Source organism: Euprymna scolopes, chromosome 32 (genome assembly GCF_053919585.1).
Source record: "Euprymna scolopes isolate OS-2025 chromosome 32, ASM5391958v1, whole genome shotgun sequence".
Taxonomy (NCBI): domain Eukaryota; kingdom Metazoa; phylum Mollusca; class Cephalopoda; order Sepiida; family Sepiolidae; genus Euprymna; species Euprymna scolopes.
Window position 1 is genome coordinate 84,138,744 of NC_136513.1, and position 27,758 is coordinate 84,166,501.

At 31.1% G+C, this 27,758-nt stretch overlaps 1 protein-coding gene across 2 annotated transcripts in view; it reads right to left on the reverse strand.

Moving 5' to 3' along the window:
* Positions 1-1,492: 1,492 nt before the first annotated feature.
* LOC145256458 (equilibrative nucleoside transporter 3-like) overlaps positions 1,493-27,758 on the reverse strand; it is a 104,553-nt gene continuing 78,287 nt past the window's right edge. The window contains exons 10-14 of one of the 2 annotated variants that reach the window (XM_080115387.1): positions 25,578-25,681; positions 17,938-18,052; positions 13,055-13,140; positions 3,444-3,661; positions 1,493-2,207 (exon numbers count right to left, since the gene is read on the reverse strand). In XM_080115387.1, the coding sequence (XP_079971513.1) occupies positions 2,096-2,207; positions 3,444-3,661; positions 13,055-13,140; positions 17,938-18,052; positions 25,578-25,681 (635 nt within the window). In that variant the 3' untranslated portion in view covers positions 1,493-2,095. The remainder of the gene's footprint in view (positions 2,208-3,443; positions 3,662-13,054; positions 13,141-17,937; positions 18,053-25,577; positions 25,682-27,758) is intronic. The other variant, XM_080115386.1, reaches the window with a different exon arrangement.

Here is a 27,758-nt window from a genome sequence, read left to right on the forward strand (position 1 = left end):
TGGGTAAAAGTGGACCTGGGAGCAATGTCAATTAAGGGGTGGCTCCACACTCCCCAAATCCCGCAAGCTGGGGCCTCACCATCGGATATAGTTTAAGATCATATCCAGAACTGGAGTCTATTGAGTGATTGGGTATAGTTTTATAACCTTCTTAGTTGGACTTGGTGCTTAAAAAATTTAGTTAACCACCCTAAAATATTAGAATGGCTCGGACATGGGGATCATTTTACGTTTAATTTATATATGAAACTGATTCCTTACTCTAAATATAAAACAAAAAAATTGTTTTTTTTGCTTTCCGCTAAGTTTTTCAGAGTGTTTGCACATAATTGTCTAACAAAAAAAAAGTAGAATCTCTTTTTTTTTTGTTAATGTAGGAAGTGATTTAGCTGAGCGTGTTAATTTACACATGACCACAAAATATCAATGTCCATTTTACTTTAGAGGATCAAATTTCTTAAACTTTTGGACGCCATCTTGTTCAGTTTGCTTTTTGAAAAATTTCTCTTTTCTTCTTCTTGCATCAGAATTAAACCTCTCTCTCGTCTTCATTTTTTTTTTTTAAACAAATTCACAATCATTCAAATATTTTCAAGAATATAGTTTGTTATTTTTTCCTCCAACTTCTATAACACCAAAATAGCACAAAGTCAAATCTAGAAAAAAAAATTAAATCTCTCGTCCTCATTTTAAATTTACAATCATTCGAATATTTTCAAAAATATAGCTTTTTTTTTTTTCAATTTCCATAACACCAAAATAGTGCAAAGTCAGATCCCTCCCACCCCCCAAAAAATAAAAATAAGGGATGAAAATGTTACCCACATATTCTGAGTTTATATGTGAATCGAAGTAAAGAGTGTTTGCATATAGAAAAAATAATTTTTTTCTATTTTTTTTTTTTTTTTTTTTTGAAAGGGTTATGTTTGAGGGTTTTAACAATGCAGTTATGGAAACGATCTATGCAGTAAGATAAATAACGATGACAATATTGAAGGGCTTCATTAATTTTTAATTATGCATATTTTTTTCTGAACAGTGTGTTGCACAAGATGGTAGATGCATGAGTTTCTCAAATATTTTTGAGAAAGTATCTCTCCATCGATGGGAGGCGGGTGGGGGGGGAGAAGGAAGATGTAGATAGCTTTTCAAACTTATCGAATTCAGAACTTTATTCCGGAAATTGACATAATAGATATGCAAGCCAATTCAAATGTAGGAGTGATACACAAATCTAACACACAACATCTGGCACCAACACGGAATGTAATGATGCTGGCGAGCTGTCTATAACCACCCCCTGCCCATCCCCAGACGAAGATATATTTTCTTGAAAATATTTGGAAATTTATGCATTTATCATCTTGTGCGACACACTATGTTCAGAAATAAACACTGCATAAACCGTTTCCTTAACTCCATTGTAATAGCCCTCAAACACAACCCTTATACATTTTGCACAATGCTTTTCAAGCAAACTACAAAATCCTTAGTTTAAAAATTTCTTTTTTTTAATTTTAAATTTTTTGTAGTAAAAGTCTTGACAAATTATTTGAGATTTGGATTGATAATTTGTATTAGGATCATTCAGACTACTGCTCTCATTTCGGATAATATTCTCATAATGTTTCGGCCGATGTAACCTCCGACCTTCTTCAGGTGTGTCTAATCTTTATACTGAACCCAGGAATTTATACAGAATCCTTTATTTAATCCACAGGGGTAGACTGCTCTCGTTCTGTCAGCCATGACCAGGTATAAATCTCATTTTATTCTTTATTATATTTTCAGTATCGCCTACACTGGAGATTGAACTTTGAACCTCTGGCGCAATGAATAAAATACTAAGTGATCCTCAATGCAGCTAATACAAAAATATAATTAAAAATGACTTGAACATTCTACCTAGTTATGGCTGATGGAACAAGAATAGTCTACCCCCGTGGATAAATGAAATTCTGGAAACTCTTGAGTTTGAAACACACCTGAACAAGGTCGGGGGTTACATCGGCCGAAACGTTTTGAGAACAGCACCCGAGATGGGAATAATATTCTGAATAATCCATAAAATACAAATTATCATTTTATTCTGGCGTTATAAAAAGTTCACAAGAATGAGTGAGATGACCGATCCCATCGCCAGGCCTAGTGTTAAGAATAACGACATAATTGTACCCGCTTGTTCTGCCTCAGCGGGATTCACCAACCTGAAGAAAAAGAGAAAATAAAAATAATGTTAATAAAACGAAGTTTTTAACTGAAATATATAATTAAAAAGCATCAAACTAAATAAAAAAAAGAAGATTTATAAAAATAAAATTTCATGAAAAAAAAAAATACAAAATAAATTTTAAAACAAAAAATTTAATCAGTTGTAATAAATTTTCCTAAATAAAAATTAAAAATAATAAATTAAATAAAACAAATAAAATTAACTGAATTAAAATTGAATAAAGATTAAATAAAAAATGAATTAAATTTAAAACAATAAAATACATTAAAAATTAAATCATAATAAAACAAAATATAGTTATTAAAAAATAAAGTTTTAAACTGAAAAATATAATTAAAAAATATCAAACTAAAACAATAAAAACAGAATTTATAAAAATAAAACTTTATAAAAAAATACAAAATAAATTTTAAAACAAAAAATTTAATCAGATGAAATAAATTTTTTTAATAAAAATAAAGTAAATTAAATAAAACAGATAAAAAGTAAAGATTGAAGTAAAATTGAATAAAGATTAAATTAAAAATAAATGAAATTAAAAATAAAATAAATTAAAAATTAAACTACAAAGTAAAATAAGAAAAATAACATTCAAAATAAATGAAAATAAATGAAAATAAAAGTTAAATTTAAAATAAAATTAAAAAATGAAATTTAAAATAAAATTAAAATAAATGAAAATAAAAAATTAAATTTAAAATAAAATAAATAAAAGAGAATTTAAATAAAGTTTTAGTTTTAAATAAGAAAATAAAATTTTATGAGTAGAAGAGCGGCCATCTTGTCTACCACTTTGAAAAAAAAAATCTAAAAAAACGAAAACAGAAAACTCGACAATAATAATTGTTTAAAAATGATTTTTTTTAAAATAAAAAAAACAAAACTAATCAATTTATATGACTTTAGGAATATGATATTTTTGTTTTTTCCCCCGAGTATATACATCATACAGATTTTTCCTTAGTTTGGTTTTTAATATGGAGAGTATTCTGGAGAAGAACCCTTTGTCTTTATATACATGGATGATTGTCTAAGAAGGTCACAGGTATATGTGTCTATTTTTAAAATTTTTTTCCTTTGAATATTGCAATGCTGGGTATGAGGCAGCCAAACCAGCTGCCAACATTGCCCTGCCTTTTATTGAAACCAACCGAGAGATCTTTTTTCTATGTGAATGGTATGGCATGTGAATGGTATGGTCAGTACTTACTGTGGTCCATACATCATACAAAGGTTTCCTAAGTATCCGTTTGTCAATCCGAGGAATGTGATCAAAACGATTGGGGAGATGTTATCATTGAAGAGATGAACGGGACCGTTGATTGAAGGAAGATGCTTGGGTAGCGTGTTGCACTGCATTATGAGAGGAATAAAAATAATCCGCACAAAAGCAAGCAAAACAGCAATGTTAGCATTATGCGGCTTTAGCTGAAATGAAAAAAAAAAAAAAAACAGAAAATACTACATTAATATCAATACGGGTTATTAAGGCCAGGAGGCCACTCAAGGATAACAGTCAATAAAGGTTAGGTAGATGGTGAGACAATGTCATTAATGATCAGTAATCGTGGAACTTGGGTTGGGTTTAGTTGTTTAAGAAGAACTTATTTACATAGGGCCGGAAAAGGACCAAGTTATAGTCAGACGGGAAGCAGCTCCATGGTATCTTGTCCCACAGGCGGTCAGTTCTAGGAAAGAAACTCTGCTCATGAAATTTTATCTACTCTATCAAAGTATGTTGCCACTTCTTCGTACTACTTAGATTCACCGGCTGTGGTGGTTGTTAACCTCCTCCCCCTCCCTGCATGGCCAGGAGGTGATTTGACCGTAGGCGGAGGGATACATAAGAAAACAAAATGCAATCCCACAGTTCCCTTCCTTTTCTCGATCTTATTTTGTCCGGACAGCCATGAGGTGAGCACATATTTTTGTCTTTCCGTAAATAAGAGGAGATGGGGAGCACCCTCTCTCTCAGCCTTAGTTAAGGTTAGCTAGTTTTAATTGTGAAAGTTAATTATCATTTGAAAACTGTTTTTGTAAAAATATTGTAATATTTTCTTGTAAAAAAAAAAAAAAATAAATAGTATATTATATTTCTCATTTATAACGATTGTGTCGTGCGTCGTTTTTGTGTCTGCCTTAAATGTCGACATTAATAAATGAAGCGGACCTGGAGACAAAGAGTCCAACCATGTCGAACCCTCAAGGAACAAGACGTCTTCTGGGAGAAGAACGAGCCAGCTAGACTTAACATCTCAGGTATGCTTTTCTCTTCATCTGACAAAAGATGTCTAATCGACAGATCTTCCTATGCGGACCGTTTTAAAGACATTTAGTGTAACACGTAGGTCGATCATGTTGGGTTAATCACACGCCAGTGACCGACCTATAGGTTTACATTGTTCTCGTCTTAAGTGTCATTTTAACGTTTCGGTCGATGTAACCTTTGACCTTCTTCAGGTGAATCTTGTCAAACGCAGAAATTTGAACGGAATTTTAAATGGAACTGTTTATTTACTTCATGAAGGTAGCATGCTCTTGTTCCATCAGCCAAAATTTGCTACCCAATCGTTGCTTAGCATCGATTTAGCGCAAGCCTAACGTTCAGCAAATGGCTTCTTTTGTTTTGGCGGAGTTGTGAGTTGTTTTGTAGATCAAAGTAACCATGAAGCGAGCTAATGACGAACCAAGCACTTCGACAGGTAAAAGAGCGAAACCAAGGAGTTTCATGGTGCAACAAGTGTTGGATAAAGTGACAAATTTTGATTCAGAAGACGGTGAATTTGATCAGTAGTATGTTTCTGAATCAAGTAACGCTAGTGATGATGATTATGAAGGAGAAAGTGATGATAATTCTGATGATGCAAGTGGGCCTAGATTATCATGTGCATCAAGGAGGGCTCTATCTGCTGGGTGAACTGGCACATGAAGGCTGAATGCTGGCGGCAAAAAATTACTAATGCGTTTAAATTCTTTTTCACAATTTTGCTCGGGAGGCCAGGCACAGGGGCAAATTAGGTTCAGTAGCTCAGGTCTGGTAGGGTTAATTCATAATTGAATTTATCGGTCGCCCACATTGAGAATTGAACCTTCAACAACCTCCAGGCAAATATCACTTTTACAATTGGTTTTTCCAAATACTCTAACCACTGCGCCACAGGTTCCGTCCAAATTCCTGAGTTCGACAAAATATACCTGAAGAAGGTCGGTTGGTTGGTTGGTTGGTTGTTTTTGTTTTACGGCATATCAACCCTTTTCGGGTTATTTAATGCCGAATCCAGTGATTTTGAAGAAAAATTTTTAATAGAATATATTTGTTTTTTCAAGTCGGTTTCTATTTAACCCATAGTTGGAACCCTAACAGGTACTACCACTCCGGGTCAGAGTGGACCGGGGAGCAATGGTAATTAAAGGGTGGTTCCACACTCCCCAAAGTCCACAAGCTGGGGCCTCACCACTGGATATAGTTTACCATCTGCAGGGGGGCAGTCGGTGTATTCTAATGTCCCACCGACAGGGCCGAAGAAGGTCGGAGGTTACATCAACTGAAACGTTATGAAAATGACACTCAAGATGAGAACAGTAGTCCGATGAATCTAAACATAACGAATAACCAATCCTCATCTCAAAAATTCAGAAATGTAAGACTTATTTACAATAGACTTGAAAACGATCATATTGTAGTTGGTGGGGAAGCAGCTCCATAGTATTGCATTTCATAGATGGACAGTTCTAGGAAAGAAACTCTGTCCATGAAATTTTTGTTTAGTTTTAAACACAAGCTGAAATAAAAACAAAACAAAACTACATTAATAGTGATATATGGATTATAATGTTTTTTTGTTTTTCTACTTGAGGGTCGCCACTTATTAAGACCAGGAGGCCAATCAAGGATAAATCTTAGATAGACGGTAATACAACACTGCAATGATCAGCAATAGTGGAACTGGAATTAGGCTTAATTATTCAAGAGGAGTAAACAAGAACTTATTTACATTAGGCTTGAAAATGTATTCCATGTTATAATCAAAAGGGAAGCAGCCCCACAGTATTGTTTGACAGCCAGATAGTTCTAGAAAAAAAAAACTGTCCATGGAATTTTCATTTAGCTTTAGGCACAGACAGAAAGTGAGGGAAATTGTTGATAGCTGTTGTAGCTAGACAAATATTTGTTATGAAAGTTTTACAGAGAGAAACCACAGATGAAGCTCAGTCGAGCACCTACCATCAAAGAAATGATAGAGTAGAGATGAACTCGCAACGTCTTTTCTTTGAGAAAGAGGATGTAGGGAGATGAAAAGGTCCTCGTCCACTGTTTCAACAGCGGATTTTGTTTTGAAAAATTATTTTTCTGAATGAAATTTAAATATAAACAAGTGAATCATAAATGGTCCCCCGTGAGTGCACAGTGAACGAAGTATAAAAAAAAAAATGACTAGGTTCAGCATTTGCCCCCCCCCCTTAGCCCCCAAAATCCCCAGAGGGACGTCCAACCCTGGTGAAAATAAACAAATGTTGCAGTTTTAGATCTTAAAATATAAATTTGAGTTGTGCACCATGCAAAAAAAAAAAAATGACTACGTCCATCATTTGTCCCCACCCCCATTTAGCCCCCAAATACCCCCAAGGCCTTAACATATTTAAATTGGAGTTCAGCACCATGCAAAATTGCTAAATTGACATACACAGAAAAATTTGGACAAATATGGTAAAATAGTCCCAAAAATGGAGTGTTTTTATTAGCCCTAAAAGAGCCTCTAGGGCACACGCATGAGTTATCGCGAAGTATAGACAAACAAAATTATATAGAAATCAGTTACAACTTTTCAGAAAGTTTTATAAAAATCCAAGGCATCAATTTTTTTTAATAAGCACAAAAGTGTCAGTTTTAGCCATTTTAACCCGAAAGACACCCTTAGGGGAGGAATTAGAGTTTTCCCGGAAAACCCATTCTGTTACTTTTTACTCGTATCATGTTTAATGTTTGTGCAAAATTTGTAAAAATTCCAAGGCGTAGTTATTGAGAAAGCTGCAGACAGACGAACGGACGAATGGACAAGGGTGAATTTACAGGTCCACTCTCCTTTTGTCGAGAGACCAAAAACTATAAATTTTATTTTGCTTTATCTAGTATATTGAGCTATTCCTTTTTTTTGGCTAGGATTGTCTTATATAAAAATATTGCCTTCCAAAAATATTTTGTAAGACTTGATACCACACAATTCAATAATCTGGGATACTATTCACCTCAGTAGACTGATTTTATATATATATATATATATATATATATATATATATATATATATATATATATATATATATATATAGATTTCAATGGAAATATTATTTATTCACTTATATTTCCTTTTTATATATACCAATCCATATTGAAGGAGCTCAGTGTAATTACAGAGCATATAATGAATAAATGACAAAGGTCTATATTCTAAAAGGTATTTGCAACTTCTCTTCCAATTTTTGTATTTTTTAATCATGTCACAACGCATTATATTTCCTTTCGGTTGATTGATTGTTGCTATTTCTTCTGATGAGTTAAGGGCAAAATAGATTCACGAATTGATATAATAATTAAGTGATTGATTTTGTGCTACGAAACAGATACTGTCAAGAATTGTAAATGCCAACTGAATTAAAGGAATAAATTGTAAAATGGTCAACATCATGAAATTTGGAATACAGACTTTGTCATTCATTCATTATATATATATATATATATATATATATATATATATATATATATATATGTTGAGACGATTAATTGAAATTGGAAAAATCAGAATTTTTTATGGTGTCAGAATCAGAAAAATTTGTGCCTATTTTCTGATGCCAAAACAAATTCTTTTCATTGTCTCTTTTTATTTGATTTTGTTTCCAACATTTTACAGGAGGGTACCATAGATTGGAGCTCAGTCGAGCACCTACCATAAAAGGTAACGATAGTGCAGAGACAGAATTGCAAGGTCTCTTCTTTGAGAAAGGAGATGTAGGGAGATGAAAAGATCTCCGTCCACTAAGTTTTTTAAAACGGTTTTGTATCCTGTCATAGCAAGAAAAGGGTACTCTTAGGAGCTCCTCCCAAGATGTGGAAGCAGTACTCAATATTAGGATGCATCTGATGCTTGATTGTGTCAGGAGGGAGACACTTTTTGAAGTGATGGAATGATCTCACCACTTTGCCACTGATTTTATCAACAGATCTCATGTAGGTCTTCTATTTCAGGTCAGGAGTGAAGGTCAGGGCATTGGTGGTGAAAAGATAGAAGTTTGGTTTTAGATGCATTAAAAGTAACAAAACATTTTTGATCTCACTGAATCACGAGCTTATGGTACATAATTGTGTAGAATTTAAGATGAAAACGTTTTAGCACACAAATATAGGTAGAAAGATATTCAAAAATTAAGAATAATTGAATTTCAACAAGGGTCGTTGATAGTGCTCAATCAAATTATTTTGCTACAATGTGCAGACTGTTTCAATGAAATTTTAATTTTTGTATTTTAATTCTTCTTGCCTGATGAGATCAAATATGATTAAAACGGTCTGCACATCGTAGCAAGATATTTACATAAACAATAAGTGAGGGGTTAATAATTGTGAAATTATCGGTTACATAGGGGAAACACAAAACCCAATTTTTTCATGTACGATCATTTCAGAGACAATATCAATTTATTTATTCGATATTTACAAATAAAAATGATAGCATCGAGAAATAATTTAAATATTTCTGGATATAGCCTCCGCATTAGCACAAAAGGTAGGTGAGGGAAAAGGCACCAAAATTTTTTTTAACAAGCTTATCAAAGTAAATTTAGTTGTTTAATCTTTGTGAGATAGCGTTTCCATGTTGCAATAAATTGATATCGTCTCTGAAACGTTCGTACAAGAAAAAATTGGATTTTGTTATGTTTCCCGCTATGTAAACTTGATAATTTCACAATTATTAACCCCTTACTATTTCTATATATAGCTCTACGTTAACAACACCTCGTGAGCTTTTCATAACTCCTTGCTCTTATAGACCTTGTCTATAACACTATATAATATGGCTTTATTATTTCAACCTCGGGGATTTTTGCTTAAATCATTACAAGTTGTTTCGATTGACAGGACAATAAAATTATCCTGTCGATTTTGTTAGACACTCTAAGCCAAAATAAATTAGAAGAAAAAAAAATTCTTTTAAATTATATATGAGCATCAAAAAACCAAGAGTTGAAGTGTTGGATACAGACGGGGGAGGGAGGAGTGAATAGAAAGAAAAGGAAAAGAAAAGGGATGGGGGGGGGAGAAATATAGATTATATTTATAGTTTGGATTGAAATTGACGATTAAGAATAGAAGGAAAGGAATTAAAAAGAAGAGAGGAGATTGTTAAGAGGGGGGGAAGGGAAAATATGATGGAGATGTAATTTAAAAAAATATTTTTCTTCTAATTTATTTTGGCTTAGATTGTCCGACAAGATCGGCAGGATAATTTTATTGTCCTACTGATTGAAACAACTTGTAATGATTTAAACAAAAATCTCTGAGGTTGAACTAATAAAAACATATTTAGCTTTATTAACGTGCGGAGCACTTTTTTCCCGTTTTTTTTTTAACCAAATATACCTCCTAATATATGTATATATAAAGTGACCTTGTTGGTGTGTATGCAATAACTCTCTATCAAACTTCTCTCTGAATATTTAGTCTACAGACTTAAAATTTGATATATAGAGTATTTGGACCTGTAGTACACACTTTCAATTTTGGTTTTAGCCAGCAAAAATTGCTGTTAAGGAGTCAAAATTGAAAACAAAACAGTTGACGTTGGCAGAGTAAGTAAAAAACGAAAATTTTATGCCTGTTGTTTCTTTTGTGCATACTCAAAATTAAACATTCATAACTCAAAAGCGCTTAATTTTTAATCTTTCGTATCCATATCAATTGAAATCAATGACTCTCATCTTAGGGAGGCTTCATGTTTCAACAAACTTCTGGGCTTGACCTTTAATCCTGATCTGAAATGGAACACGTACATCAAACCTGTTGCCAAGGTTGCTGGAAAAATGGTGGGATCCTTCTATCGCTCCAGTAGATATCTCACTCCTGATGCAATTCTTTATCTATATAAGAGCCAAGTACGTCCAATGATGGAGTACTGTTGCCACATCTGAGCAGGAGCTGCTAGAAGCAGCTTATCCTGCCTTGACAGAGTTCAAAATAGACTTCGTACCTTAGTTAGGGATGCCCTTTTCTCTTCCCTGCAACCTCTTTCCTACAGAAGAGATGTTGCGAGCCTGTCTCTGCTTTATCGTTATTTCCATCACAAGTGCTTGTCTGAGCTCCAATCTATGGTCCCCTCTCACCAATCTTTCATGAAAACCTGAAACCACTGTCAATAATTTTCCCCACTCTTTATCTGTGCCTAAACCGAAACATAGATTCCATGAACAAAGTTTCTTTCTCAGAACTGCACACCTGTGGAACTCTTCCGTTAGTCTGTTCTCCAGCTGACTACAATTTGGTTGTCTTCAAGTCCAACGTAAACAAATTCATGATGAACCGTTCCATAAAACAATCCAATTTACCAAATTTCTACTACTAACGATTACTAAGAAATTATCCCATTGACTACTGTACACTCAATAACCCTTATCCTCGAGTGGCCTCTGGGCCTTGATAAGTGGTGACCCCCTTTGTGAAAAAAAAAAAAAAAAAAAGCTCATACAGTAACGATGTTGGAGAGATAAATAATGACTAAGGTTGGAGCACTAAATGTTCTGGTTTCAATTCTAGTTCTCTATCTATATAAAAGCCAAGTACGTCCAAGGATGGAATGCTGTTGCCATATCTGGGCAGGAGCTGCTAAAAACAGCCTATCCTGCCTTGACAGAGTACAAAATAAACTTCGTGGCTTAGTGGGGGATGCCCTTTTCTCTACCCTGCAACCTCTCTCCCACAGAAGAGACGTTGCGAGCCTATCCTTGTTTTATCGTTATTTCCATGGCAGGTGCTCATCTGAACTCCAATCTCTGGTCCCCCCCTCGCCAATCTTTCACGAAAAACATCCATCTAGCTGAATCCACTGTGAAAAATTTCCCCCACTCTTTATCTATGCCTAAATCAATACGTGGATTCCATGAACAAAGCTTCTTTCTTAGAACTGCACGCCTGTGGAACTCTGTTCCGTCTGCCTGCTTCCCACCGGACTACAACTTGGATGTCTTCAAGTCCAACGTTAACAAATTCCTAATGAACCGCCCCCTTAAGTAAACACTTCATCAAATCTCCACACTAACGTACTGTACTTGCAATAACCCTTATCCCTGAGTGGCTTCTGGGCCTTGATAAGTGGTGATCACTGTGTAAAAAAAAAATGGTATTCAAGTCATATTTTTTTTTAATAACTTTTGAAATCATTAATACAAAGTGCCTTAAGTTTTCAGACTTCTTTTCATATGAGCACTTTAATTGATATACACACATGAAACTCTCGTCCCTTTAAAGTAATCTCCTCTGGCTGCAATGCACTTGTACCGTTCCAACAACTTCTGGAAAGCCTCACGGAAGTCCTCTTGTATGAGCGTGTCAATGATCCTTCTCACAGCGTTTTTCATCTCCTCAATTATCTCATAATGAGAGCCTCTAAGGTTTTCCTTGAGCTAAGGAAATAACCAAAAGTCACAAGGAACAAGTCTGAACTATAGGAAGGATAAGAAACTTTTGATGCCCATTTTGGTCAAAAAGTCTATGACTAAGATGGAGTTATGGACTGCACCCTCGGTACAAACTTTACACAAATCTTCTACATCTTCAATTCCTCGCAAATAATTGTGTGTACAGCGACATCAAACTGTACACTCATTGTCTCTACAGACACACAGCAATTGTTATCCATGAAATTCTTTATTTGGCCAATCAACTCTGATCTTCTAACTTTCTTACTCCTCCCACACCTCTTATCCCTCACAGACTCCCTGCTTTCCTTGAATTTCTTATGCCACTCGAAAACTGATGCTTGATTCATGCAAGATGGTCCAAAAGCAACCTAAAGCATTCTACATGTCTATGTGTCATTTTTTCCAAGTTTAAAACAGAATTTTATTGCATATCATTTTTCTAAAATGTCCTCACATTCAAATTGCAATTTTGAAATTCCCCAATTGTGATTATTAGGCTTTAGTAGGAGGGTGTATTCAAATCCCTGCTGTAGCTGTTCATTTGAACCTGAAATCATAAAAATTGGTCAGTCATCTCATAAGATGTATAGCAATAACATACTGAATTTTCAAGAGTCCACGACAATTTTAAATGCCTGTACAAAAAAGTCTGGAAACGTGTTGAAGGCACCTTGTATACATTCGATAATAACTAATAGAGAAGTATAACAATTAATAAGAAATCTGCGTGAATTAAAATATAATATTTATGAATATTTTATTACCGGGCAATGCCAAGCAGCCTGCTACTCTAAGATATAAAGATTATCAGAGGTTCAAAGTCAGACTTAAATAGCATTTAAGCCGACAAATCACACTTTTCATTTGTTATTGTTGTATCATGTTATCTAACATATAAAGTTATCTTGTAGGATTTTCAAAGTCAGACCCAAATAGCATTTAAGCTCACAAATTAACCTTTGCTTTTGACAAGACCAAGTTGCATTTGTTTTTGTTGTACGGTGTCAAATCAGAACAGATACTACCCTTTGGTCCATACCAAAGAGCCAAGGAAATGTAAAAATTCAATAAAAACAAAACAAATCCAAAGAGAACACCTTTTATAAAAAAAAGTATTTAGAATGCAATTCTTACCAACTGAATTTTTCCTGCTACAATCCGTCCAGTAAAGTCTGCCGCATTAAAACAAAGGAAAATAACGGTAGGTGTGAAGAAAGGTTCTGGAATAACAAGAGAAAAGAAAAAGAGTTCACACTTGAAAATTTGTATCCCACTCACCCCCAAAAAACACATAATTTATATCAAACACATTAGAATAAAATTCTTGGTTACAATCAACTAACGTACTTCCTATCTTCTGGCATAGCGCTAACAGAAGCAGTGACAAGGCAAATCAGTCCCTTAGCTTTTTTCTCTCATGCCTATATGATCCCTATGCAGGTAATCTTTTTATTACATTTTTTTCCAATCTTTTATTTTTGTTATTTAATTTATTATTTAATAATCATTGAAAAGTTTTTTTGGTGGTCTTATTTTAATTAAAAATCATTGAAATTAGTTTTATTATTTTTTAAAGAATCATTGAAATTAGTTTTATTATTTTTTAAATAATTATTGAAATTAGTTTTATTATTTTTTAAAGAATTATTGAAATTAGTTTTATTATTTTTTAAATAATGATTGGAATTAGTTTTATTATTTTTTAAAGAATCATTGAAATTAGTTTTATTATTTTTTAAAGAATTATTGAAATTAGTTTTATTATTTTTTAAAGAATCATTGAAATTAGTTTTATTATTTTTTAAAGAATTATTGAAATTAGTTTTATTATTTTTAAAATAATGATTGAAATTAGTTTTATTATTTTTTAAAGAATCATTGAAATTAGTTTTATTATTTTTTAAAGAATCATTGAAATTAGTTTTATTATTTTTTAAAGAATTATTGAAATTAGTTTTATTATTTTTTAAAGAATCATTGAAATTAGTTTTATTATTTTTTAAAGAATCATTGAAGTTAGTTTTATTATTTTTTAAAGAATCATTGAAATTAGTTTTATTATTTTTTAAAGAATTATTGAAATTAGTTTTATTATTTTTTAAAGAATTATTGAAATTAGTTTTATTATTTTTTAAAGAATTATTGAAATTAGTTTTATTATTTTTTAAAGAATTATTGAAATTAGTTTTATTATTTTTTAAAGAATTATTGAAATTAGTTTTATTATTTTTTAAAGAATCATTGAAATTAGTTTTATTATTTTTTAAAGAATCATTGAAGTTAGTTTTATTATTTTTTAAATAATCATTGAAATTAGTTTTATTATTTTTTAAAGAATCATTGAAATTAGTTTTTTTATTTTTTAAAGAATCATTGAAATTAGTTTTATTTTTAAAGAATCATTGAAATTAGTTTTATTATTTTTTAAATAATTATTGAAAACGCTCTAAAAAAAAAAAAACATTCGAAAGTACAATTAATGGCCGTCATGCCTGCTGCTGTTGGTTGCCATTAAATGTTGATTGTCGAAAAGACAGATTTTATAGAAGAATTATTCTAATTAGCTGTAATTTGTACTTAACAGAACCATGTCTCATTTAGCAATGTGGTTTTCTCATTCATTCAACCACTTCCTAATATTAATTAATGTTTCTGTAATCATTTAAGAAAGTGACTCCGAATAGTGCTTGTTTATCTAAAGTTATTTTTTTATATATATATATATATAGTCACACAAAATGAATACTAAAATATTCCTCAGTTCTTGTAGTTGTTTACGTTTTGAAAAATATTCTGTCTTAATTGTTCTAGTTAAAAATAATTTATAATTAGGGCTATGACAACAGAATATTCTTATCATTGTTTTGACACAGTTAACCAATCGAGAGCCACATCACTCTATATAAAAGCATACAATATATCAATGGATACACACTTGAAAGTTAAAACAATGAAAAGAATATTACTCTGTTATCCTAGCCATAGTGATAATTAAGTGAATGTGTGATCCATCTCTGCTAAATTTTCAAATGAAATAAATACAAAATAGATTTACATGTTTTAAAATATTATTATTTGGAGAATCTGAAGTCTGCTTTCCACAAAAAATTACTCTAGTTAAAATCTATGATTATACTTAATCGTGGTTGTTTATCTAAAGTTATATATATTATTAATTTTTATAGTAAAAAACAATTATGACAGCTCCTTTAAGAAATTCGTTTCTTATCGTTGAGCACTTTCAGTTGAATTAAAGTCGGTCAATTTAGCTCTTATGCTTAGATCACCGTATAACGATTAGATCACTGTCTGACTGACGTAAATGAACATTTAAAATTAAGATGTTTAAATTCAACGTTATTTCACACGGTTAATGGTAGCCGAATGGATTAGATCTTCGCTAATCGAGCCAGATATGTCTCATGTTGCAGGGTTCAAATCGTTCGACTGGTATTAATCGTGACACCCTGCACTGAAGATTCCTGAAAGGATGAAACACTAGTGTCTATAGGTATTTAATTATTATTGTAAAAAATAATTATATATATATATATATATATATATAATTCTTTAGTCACACAAAATAAATCCTTATATATATATAAATAAATATAATAGAAAAATGCAAGCATGAAAAGTAATATGGTTAAGCTTAAACATGGAAAAGTAAAGGACTAGTTGTTAAAACTGGAAAAGAAAAGGACAAGATATTCTAATAAAAATATAATAAACTTATAACTTAAAATATTGAAGCATTAAGAATTGCTTATATAATGTTATAAATTGAATCAAAAAAAAATCCTTAATGCAGCAATATTTTAAGTTATAAATTTATATTTTTTACTAGAATATGTTGTCCTTTTCTTTTCCAGTTTTAACAACTTGTCTATGATTTTTCCAGGCTTCCAATAAATTAACTTGCCCTTTGTTTAATTTCAGTCTTATTTTTTTTGCCCCCATAAACACATGTAATAACAATGTATGGCACTCGTCTGCTTTCAATAAAATCCCCCCAATTATCTCCCTTTCATTTTCTCTGTTTCACTTCTAACTTTTCTTTCCATGACAGCAGTGAATTAGTAGCAACAGTAGTCGCTGAAGCGACGTGGTTGCTATGGAAACCAGTCATGAAAAGCGTCACCCACCTCCTTACATATTTTTATGATTCTGAACACCAGAAAATTCATCATAACTTTTGTTTTACTGAACGAAAATTGAAAAAAAATTTTTTTTCACAATATAGCTGAGAAGGAGATCTATAAACTGTAATAATTGTTTGAAATTTGATAGAAAAATGAGTGAGCGGTGAAGCTTTAAAGCAGTTCTACATGACTAAAACAGCCACTTAACCATATATTCAAACACTACCGTGTTTGAATGATTATATATATATATATATATATATAGGAGAGAGAGACCAGTCCCACCCCTATTCTAAGACAAAATTATAAGTGGTATGAGAAAATGTTTTTTTGTATCTTGAGTTTGAGTTTTCGAGGGAAATTCTTGGCCTGAAGATGTAATCTCCCCAATAAAGAACTTAAATAATGGCTGCACATGCCACAAATATACATGTAAATTAGGTAGCAATATAATATTACTATTTCTTCTTTGGCAACTTACAACCATCTTAAAACATCACATGCGCATGTATATGGATATGGCTGCTCAATTTGCACATTCTCAAATATTAAGCTATTATAAAGGGACATTTAGAGAAAATAGAATCCGGAGTCTGCTTTTACACAAAAATTACTCTAGTTTTGGTGATAAGTTAAAATTTATAATTATACTAACTTGGAATAATGGTTGTTTATCTAAAGTTTTTTTTCTCTATATATAGTTACACAAAATAAATGTTAAAATATTCCTCAGTTCTTGTGTTAGGTATAAGTTGGGCAACACCAGATAGAAAGCATTTATTAAATTATCTATCTATCTACTTATTTGTCTATCTGTCAAGCGGAGTAAACAACAAAGAAACAATAAGTTGAGCAAACATGCAGGTGCAGAAAGAGTAAAAGGGTCATGTTGTGACATGTATCAAACTTAGGTGACCGGTCAGTTTGCACCGGAAGTATGATATGGGGACCGGACGTGACGTGTCAGGTGCTCCGGTTTGAGTAAGCTGAGTTAAGTTTAGTTGTGTTGGGTCCAAGAAGCCGAGGAAGCAACATGGGTTAAACAGGTCTCTCCATAAGGGAGCGACGGTCTCCTCCAAATGGATGCAGAGAAACGCCACAAGTCTGAAATCGTCAATTTCACTCCGTGCTGCAGAAGATGAGATGCCTGGGAGTGAAATAAACCAATATATAAAACAACTCCAGTAAGTTTCAACCAAATAGTTAAAATTAAGAGAAAGTCACCGAGTGCATATGCAGAGGAAAGAAACAGGAAGTCATTCTTTGGTGAGATAAAAGTCATCTAAATCAGCTATCCCTCTCATGAATTGCTTGACCAGCCTGATTGCTGCCATCCGCCGAGTATTCGTCAAGTTCCTGATGGAAAAGGCATGCTCCCAGTTCCGGACCCATATTGAGGCTGAAGGCGGCTGAATTGAATAGATGTCAGCTCTACTACAAAATCAAGTTACCGGAATTGATTTTTTCAATAAAAGTTTTCAGATAAAGCTGTAGTGTTATTTTCTTTAGGGCGACACTTTTATTGTTACATCCTGTATATATATATATATATATATATATATGACTGAATTGCACCGTATGTGGCAGATATTTTTTGTCAAAAGCTGGTTTTGTAAATCATCTGAAAATCACACAATCAAAGACAGGAATGACAATCATATGAGGAGGCTATTACAGCACATTAAATTGTCGTATTTGTGTTCTAATCTGCGAATCTAGAATGGTGCTCAACATGTCATTCAATAATTCACAATATTATCATGCAAACTCCTAAATAACTTACGTAAGACAAATTAAAAAATAAAAAAGTAAAAAAACTCAGTCAAGTCTAGAACTTTAACAAAATTCATTTTAATGAAAAGCAAGAACACTTACTGAACCATTCTACGATTGTCGATTCATCGACTGGTTTTATGAGTGCAGCAACTCCAGGGAAACACGAAAGGGTCACAAGAAAACTTATAAAAGTAGCAAAACCCCATTTCCAAATCTAAAACAGAAAACATGAATTAGTTTGACAGTATTTACATTGCCCCACCACCCCTCGTCTCCAGGTGTTAGGAAATAAAAAAGAAAATAAGTTTTTCAGCAGAACAAAGGTATAGGAAGTTGTTCACAAAGAAACACAACAGGAAACTGAATAGAATTGTTAAGCAAGGTGTGACAGTTATTTTTGGACGAAAGACTGAATAATGTTGTTTTACGCAGATAACACAGAAAAAGCATTTATAAACGAGAATGATATGCATTCGTTTATGAACGACTACCAATCCATCGACAAACAATAAACACATACAGTTAAAGCAGCACTCATCAAATCTGTTGCCAAGTGCGCTGGAAAAATGGTGGGATCTTTCTATCGATCCAGTAGATATCTCACTGCTGATGCAATTCTCTATCTATATAAGAGCCAGGTACGTCCAAGGATGGAATACTGTTGCCACATCTGGGCAGGAGCTGCTAGAAAGGACTTGTCCTGCCTTGATAGAGTTCAAAATAGACTTCGTAGCCTCGTAGGAGATGTCCTTTTCTCTTCCTTGCAACCTCTATCTCACAGAAGAGATGTTGCAAGTTTGTCTCTAATGTATCGTTATTTTCATGGAAAGTGTTCGACTGAGCTTCAGTCTATGGTACCCCCTCGCCAAACTTTCACAAGAAACACTTGTCTAGCTGAAAACACTATCAATAATTCCCCCCACTCTTTATCTGTGCCTAAACCTAAACGTACATTCCATGAACAAAGCTTCTTTCTTAGAACTGTACGCCTGTGGAATTGTCTTCTGTTTTCCTGCTTTCCGGCTGACTACAATATAGTTGTGTTCAAGTCTTAACGTAAATAAGTTCTTGATGAGCCGTTCCATATAAGTTATCAAATTTACCGAATTTTCATTACTAACAATTACTATATTGTCCAATTTCTACTGTACACTCTTTAACCCTTATCCTTGAGTGGCCTCTTGGCCTTGATAATGTGGTGATGCCTGTGTAAAAAAAAAAAATCAATAAGAATGCAGACAAGGAATAGCCATAATGAGTCAACAAACCAATGGGCAAATATAATCTTTAACAGATTTATTCAACAACTTACAGATTAAATGGCAAGGTAGAAGCAACTGGATGCGTGATGATTAAAGTCTTCCTCTGGCCTTTGTCAGGTGGTAACCGCGATGGATAGGAACTTACCACCTGACGAAGGCCAGAGGAAGTTGGCCGAAACGTTGTGAACCAATAAAAAGATTCAAAAACAACAACTAATAAAGATGAGACTAATAGTCCGAAATAAAAATCAAATTAACATATAATGCTCATCTCAAAAAATGAATTCCAATTAAGGAATAATATATATATAAAGTCTGTGATGTGAGATACATTTGGTTACCTTCCAAAACTGTTATAACATACCTCTTTTATCAAGGGCGATAACTCTCCCTTTCTTTGGTTAAAAGGGAGATAACTATTAATTTTAGGTTGTGCATAATGGATGCAAGACACAATTTTCCATTTAAAACTTAAACTAAATTCCTTTTCGCTAATAGATGCCAGTTGAACCAACTTGTCTTGTCTTTTATCTTGTACTAGCGGGGGGGACCCGGCGTTGCCCGGGTGTTTAGAGGTGTGTGTGCTCGGGCGGTGGGGGGGGGGTATAATCAAAACATAATAAGCGAAGTAAATATTTTTTAAATATTAAATATAAAATCATTAAATATTTTATATAAAAAAATGTTAAAACTTAAAAAAAAAATGGAAAACAACACCAAAAAAAAGTAACGTAAAGCAAACGAACGATGTTAAATGTAAAAATCAGACAAACAAAAAAAGAAAACGCGAATGTGATGGAAAAAGGAAACAGAAAAACGAACGTTAAAACTTCTTTAAAAAAATCTGAAAAATAAAAGCCAAAAAAAAAAAAAAAAAACATAGAACGTGAAAAATGGCGTAAATAACCCTGTTTCAATATTAAACCTTTAAACATGGAAAATAAAAGAAAAAAAGACATCTCACACCACGATTCGAACCCAAAACCTTTAGATAATGAGGCCGCCCTCTACGCAACTGAGCTAAGACGACGTCGACGAAATTGGAGCGTTTTTTTTTTTAATATTTAAACTAAATCATGTTCCGACATCATTTGCGCATGTGTAGAAGCGAACTTGTTATAAGAGAACGGTTTTTGCTGACCCCTCCCTGTAGAACACTGATGATTTTAGGGTGAAGGAATTAATGTTTTTGGCCAATTTTTCGATATCTGTCGGGCGAAGGATCGAGCTTTAAAATGATACCAATCTCGTGAAAATCCATGACCCATGTCGAAAGTTTTTGCGAGACTTACAAACACACATACAAACATACACACATTTTCGCTTTTATATGTATATATTCCTGCGTTAATTAAACTGTTGAATAAAAAGTTTACTTAGCCTATTATGTTTCACTGTCCCATAAATAGGACATCATCTAATTCCTTTTTAAAATCTATAAGATAATCTATATATTTATAAAAGTGAGAATGTGTGTATGTGTGAGAGAGGACACTTCTCAACCTATATACTCAATGATTTTTTGATCTACAGATTTTAAATTTTGTATATAGGATATTCAGACATATGGAAAACTTAAATCAGTTTTCATCTGGGAAAAAGCGCTGCTAAGCTGTCAAAATTAGCAAATTGGTACATGGAAATTATTGGATTTTTATCTTTTTGTCAATTGCTTCACGACTGCGCATGAGCTGTCAATAAACATGGCCGTTTCTTTACGTTAAGAATGAGATATTTTGAAAACTCATAAATGTCGTGTCAAGCTGGTGTACTGGTTATCATACTTTAGTCAATGTCTTTATGTTTTGGTTTCGCTCTCAGCTTGATTTTTTTTTTTTACTTACAAGTGAACTGCTTGGAAACAAAAATAATACTTGAATGCACATGTCTCAGTTTCTTTCTGTTCTTTTTTACATTATTTTTTTTTTTAAAGGAATTTCACATTACGTTTATTACAGGGCAACAGATATATCTTCCAGTATATAATATTACTGCTTATTGCATAATTATCCTGAAGAAAGGATAAAATTCATCTATATTCATCAACTTATCTCCAAGAGTTGCTGCAACCCTTTAAAAATTATGTTTCACTGTCCTATAAATAAAACACTAAATAATTTTTTTTTAAATCTATATAAATAAAACATAAAATAATTTCTTTTTAAAATCTATATAAATAAAACAAATAATTTCTTTTTAAAATCTATATAAATAAAACATTAAATAATTTCTTTTTAAAATCTATATAAATAAAACACATAATTTCTTTTTAAAATCTATATAAATAAAACATTAAATAATTTTTTTTTAAATCTATATAAATGAAACACTACATAATTTCTTTTTAAAATCTACATAAATAAAACACTACATAATTTCTTTTTAAAATCTATATAAATAAAACACTACATAATTTCTTTTTTAAAATCTATATAAATAAAACACTACATAATTTCTTTTTTAAAATCTATATAAATAAAACACTACATAATTTCTTTTTTAAAATCTATATAAATAAAACACTACATAATTTCTTTTTTAAAATCTATATCAATAAAACACTACATAATTTCTTTTTAAAATCTATATAAATAAAACACTACATAATTTCTTTTTTAAAATCTATATAAATAAAACACTACATAATTTCTTTTTAAAATCTACATAAATAAAACACTACATAATTTCTTTTTAAAATCTATATAAATAAAACACTACATAATTTCTTTTTTAAAATCTATATAAATAAAACACTACATAATTTCTTTTTTAAAATCTATATAAATAAAACACTACATAATTTCGTTTTAAAATCTACATAATAAAACACTACATAATTTCTTTTTAAAATCTATATAAATAAAACACTACATAATTTCTTTTTTAAAATCTATATAAATAAAACACTACATAATTTCTTTTTTAAAATCTATATAAATAAAACACTACATAATTTCTTTTTTAAAATCTATATAAATAAAACACTACATAATTTCTTTTTAAAATCTATATAAATAAAACACTACATAATTTCTTTTTTAAAATCTATATAAATAAAACACTACATAATTTCTTTTTAAAATCTACATAAATAAAACACTACATAATTTCTTTTTAAAATCTATATAAATAAAACACTACATAATTTCTTTTTTAAAATCTATATAAATAAAACACTACATAATTTCTTTTTTAAAATCTATATAAATAAAACACTACATAATTTCGTTTTAAAATCTACATAAATAAAACACTACATAATTTCTTTTTAAAATCTATATAAATAAAACACTACATAATTTCTTTTTTAAAATCTATATAAATAAAACACTACATAATTTCTTTTTTAAAATCTATATAAATAAAACACTACATAATTTCTTTTTAAAATCTATATAAATAAAACACTACATAATTTCTTTTTTAAAATCTATATAAATAAAACACTACATAATTTCTTTTTTAAAATCTATATAAATAAAACACTACATACTTTCTTTTTAAAATCTACATAAATAAAACACTACATAATTTCTTTTTAAAATCTATATAAATAAAACACTACATAATTTCTTTTTTAAAATCTATATAAATAAAACACTACATAATTTCTTTTTTAAAATCTATATAAATAAAACACTACATAATTTCTTTTTTAAAATCTATATAAATAAAACACTACATAATTTCTTTTTTAAAATCTATATAAATAAAACACTACATAATTTCTTTTTAAAATCTATATAAATAAAACACTACATAATTTCTTTTTTAAAATCTATATCAATAAAACACTACATAATTTCTTTTTAAAATCTATATAAATAAAACACTACATAATTTCTTTTTTAAAATCTATATAAATAAAACACTACATAATTTCTTTTTTAAAATTTATATAAATAAAACACTACATAATTTCTTTTTAAAATCTACATAAATAAAACACTACATAATTTCTTTTTAAAATCTACATAAATAAAACACTACATAATTTCTTTTTAAAATCTACATAAATAAAACACTACATAATTTCTTTTTTAAAATCTATATAAATAAAACACTACATAATTTCTTTTTAAAATCTATATAAATAAAACACTACATAATTTCTTTTTAAAAATCTATATCAATAAAACACTACATAATTTCTTTTTAAAATCTATATAAATAAAACACTACATAATTTCTTTTTTAAAATCTATATAAATAAAACACTACATAATTTCTTTTTTAAAATCTATATAAATAAAACACTACATAATTTCTTTTTAAAATCTACATAAATAAAACACTACATAATTTCTTTTTAAAATCTACATAAATAAAACACTACATAATTTCTTTTTAAAATCTATATAAATAAAACACTACATAATTTCTTTTTTAAAATCTATATAAATAAAACACTAAGAATTTCTTTTTAAAATCTATATAAATAAAATACTACATAATTTCTTTTTTAAAATCTATATCAATAAACACTAAGAATTTCTTTTTAAAATCTATATAAATAAAACATTAAATAATTTCTTTTTAAAAATCTATATAAATAAAACATTAAATAATTTCTTTTTAAAATCTATATAAATAAAACACTAAATAATTTCTTTTTGAATAAAAATTATAAGAATATTTTTTTTAATAAATCAGAACCCTTATATCTCAGTATATAGTTTGGCTTCAATAAAAGATATGATTTTTTTTCCCATAAATCTGGACCCTTATATCTCAGTGCCTTGTTTGGATTAAACAAAAGTTATAAATTTTTTTTTAATAAATCTGGACCCTTATATCTCAATAGATTATTTGGCTTGAATAAAAGTTACAATTTTTTTTTTTTTTTTTTTAATAAATCTGGACCCTTATATCTCAGTTCCTTTTTTTTTTTATTGAATAAAAGTTAAAAGAACTTTTAAAAAAATAAATCTGGACCCTTATATCCCAGTGCCTTGCTTTGCTTGAATAAAAGTTATAATTTTTTTTTTTAATAAATCTGGATCCTTATGTTACGTTGTATTGTCGTATCATAAAATGAGTGTTTGTTGTATATTGGTTGAAATTGGAATGGAGATGATATATTAAAACGTGTCTATTGAGTGTTTGATTATCTCATCAGAGTTAATGTCATCGTGTGTGTGATCGTTTAGTGGTCTTTCTATTACATATGTTCATATGCTGTTAAGTGTGAATATGTGTGTGACATGTCATTTGAACATACCTTCTGCCATTTGTTGGTCCATTTGGAAATTCTCGTCTGGGAGGGAGACTTGATTCCTGTGTTTGGGGACGAAGAATTATTTCACTCCAAGACAAGAAATTGGTTCTATAGTTTTTTATTCACCTTACAAATGTTTTGCAGAAAGGAATGGAAAGTGAATTTGGCCTGTGGTTTCTTCTTCTAGGTCTTATTTCTACCACGTCAGCGTTCGCCCCCCACCCCCTGAAGGGGAGGAGAGAACAGCAAAGCCGTCCGCTTTCGTCCAAGTCCCAACCAAATCTCATTGATTCAGCTAACCTGATCACATGACTCACACGCAATCAAATCAGCTGATCTTTTACTTCCAGTCAACGTGTCTACACTATAATTCCACTCTCCCCCTCTCTCTCTCCCTCTCTCTATTCCTTAACACTTATATCTCAGTACATGGTTTGGCTTGAATACAACTTATGAATTTTTTTTTTTTAATAAATCTGAACACTAATATCTCAGATCCTTGTTTGGATTGAATAAATGTTATAATTTTTTTTGTAATAAATGTGGACCCTTATATCTCAGATCCTTGTTTGGATTGAATAAAAGTTATCAGAATTTTATTCATTTTTTTTTTTTATAACTCAGTGCCTTGTTTGGATTGAATAAAAGTTTTTTTGTTTTTTTTATGAATCTGGACCCTTATATCCTAGTACATTGTTTGGCTTGAATAAAAGATATGAATTTTTTTTTTTTCTTTTTTTTAAATAAATCTGGACCTTTATATCTCGGTGCTTTGTTTGATTGAATAAAAGTTACAAATATTTTTTTTTTTAAATAGACACATGCACTGACAGGCCGAGATAATAAACTTTATTAAGTAGTTTGGTTTGATTTGTGAAACTAAAAATAGGATTAGTTCAAGTAAGAGTGTAGGTAAAGCAGGTAGTAGCGGACCTATACAATGTTACTCAACCCATTTTGAATAATGGTAAGAATGTTCAGTAATCAATTGAGAGACCAGGGTTCAATCCTTGATCAAGTCATATGAAAGACTTACAAAATGGTACTCGATACTCCCTAGACAGAGTATAACATAGCTGAAATGCTAGAACAGCATCCAAGATGAGAAGACTCATTTGAATCATACCCAAAAATACAAAATGCCCCAAATTCTCCTACGATTTTGCATTCTTGATGGAAACAGGCTCTGATAGGTACTGTTTGATTTGTTTTGATTGTCAAACAAGTCTGGAAGAAATGAAAGAGAAATAAAGAATTACCTTTTTACAAACATGAAAGATGGAATGTTGATTCCGCTGTAATGTAATTGGAGATTTGTCGTCGTTTCCAGATAACTGACCGTCTTCAACATGAATTTCCGTACCTAAAAGAAAAAAAAAAAAAAAAGAAGTAGCTTCTCCGATTCAGAAAAGGCTTTGTTTCATCAAAAGAAAGTGGACTGAACAGTTTGTGATTTGAAATCCAAGGCAAATGACACTAAGTATGAAACTTTAGGGATAGTTTAGGGTTGTACATGGACCCACCACGCTGTATGCACATGATGTCGCAAGGAACATAAGACAAGTAATATCTCGACTCCTTTTTTTTGTAACAACATTTATTTCCAGGTACTTTCTTTTTGACCTCTCGAACATCACTCACATCTCTAATGTGATCGTGTTTACTGACGTGTGTCCTCTCAAACATGCTTTCCTGTCTGTCGTACATGTTCGTTTACATGGTCTTACTTTATCCTTACGGTGACGTCATTTCATATTTCATATGCAAAATGATTTATACCCTTACGATAGAGTTTTCATTTGTTTCTATTTTTTTCATTTCATTTCCAAACGGGAGGGGGGGGGGCGATAGTTGACACAGATTGATGACCTAGGCATTCCAAGTTTGAATCTAGTTCGCTGCACAAAAAAAAAAAGAAAAAAAAAAAAATCACTTTCACTTAGGATGTTGGCAACCTTCACGTGATCGCTCCTGTAAGTACCCGATATCTTTTTAGAAAGAATTCTGACCAGAAAAATATCGGGGAAACCAATGCCAAAAATGGAATCATCTTATATGAATGATTTGTAAAGTTAGGTTGTATGCAGTTCCTTATGCACTTTAACCAGATTTCCTTCGGACATTTATTATCATACGCTCTTTTTTTATGACCTCTCAAACGTCACCCACGTTTCTAACATGATCGCCTTTTCTGACATCTGTCCCCTCAAACATGCTCCCAGACGTCATTTTTTTTTATTCCATTTTCATCCCAAACAAGGCATAGTGCCACATTGATGTAGGAGGCTACTATCGAGGATATAAGTTGCAGGATACTATGTAGGGAGTTGAGCAGCAAGACGTCTGTTCACATTACGCTTGAACTTCTGCATGTCAGTACAGTTGGGAAAGCAGGAACCCAGAAAGGAATTCTAAAGTCTAGCTGTTCTGGGGAAGAAACTATTGGAGCATCTACGGATCTACTGTGTAGGGGTGGGATTTTGTTGATTGTTCATATTCATATTATTTGGATTCTTCGGACTACTGTTCTCATCTTGAGTGTTTTCACATTTCGGTCGATGTAACCTCTGACCTTCTTCCTGTCTATCAAACTTGGGAATTTACTTGGTGCAGTGGCTAGAGTACTTTGAAAAAAAAATCAGCTGTAAAAGTGATATTCTCCTGAAGGATGAAGGTTCAATTCTCAGTATGGGCAACCGAAAAACACAATTGCGAATTACTTAGGACTTCTACCCAGTCATGGCTGATGGAACGAGAGCATGCTACCCCCGTGAAGTAAATAAAGGGTTTCATTCGAAATCCTATCCAAATTTCCAAGTTTGGCAGAAACATTCCCGAGTTCAACAAGATACACTTGAAGAAAGTTGGAGGTTACATCGACCGAAACGTTGTGAAAATGATACTAAAGATGAAAACAAAAGTCCAAAGAATCCAAATAAAATGAATAACCGATCCTCATCTCAAAAATTCAAAAACCTAAGTATTGTATTATTTATTAATTTTTTTTTTTATATAGAAAAGTTCATATCCCTCCCAGCTTTCGATTAATTTAAAAAGAAATCATATCTAAAAGATAATATTTATTAGTGAGTTTTAGTTGCTAATATTTTTATTTTTTTTTTTTGTACTGAAAACGTTGACTATATTAAAATTTCTTTTTCAGAATAATTGATTATGGACAATTTTGAACCTCTATATTGTTTTTGTGTTTTTAGGTACAACTACAATATGAAAGCAATATTTGAAATTTTTAATATTGATTTTTAAGGTTTGTTTTGTTTTACGGCATATCAACCCTTTTTGGGTTATTTAATGCCGAATCCAGTTATTTTGGAAATAGCATTCGTGTTGCATCCAGTTATTTTGTAGAAGGCTTTTTATTCTTGAAGCTTTTTGTATTTTCAATCGCTAGTTTGTAGTGTTTGGTTTGGTTGTTTTAT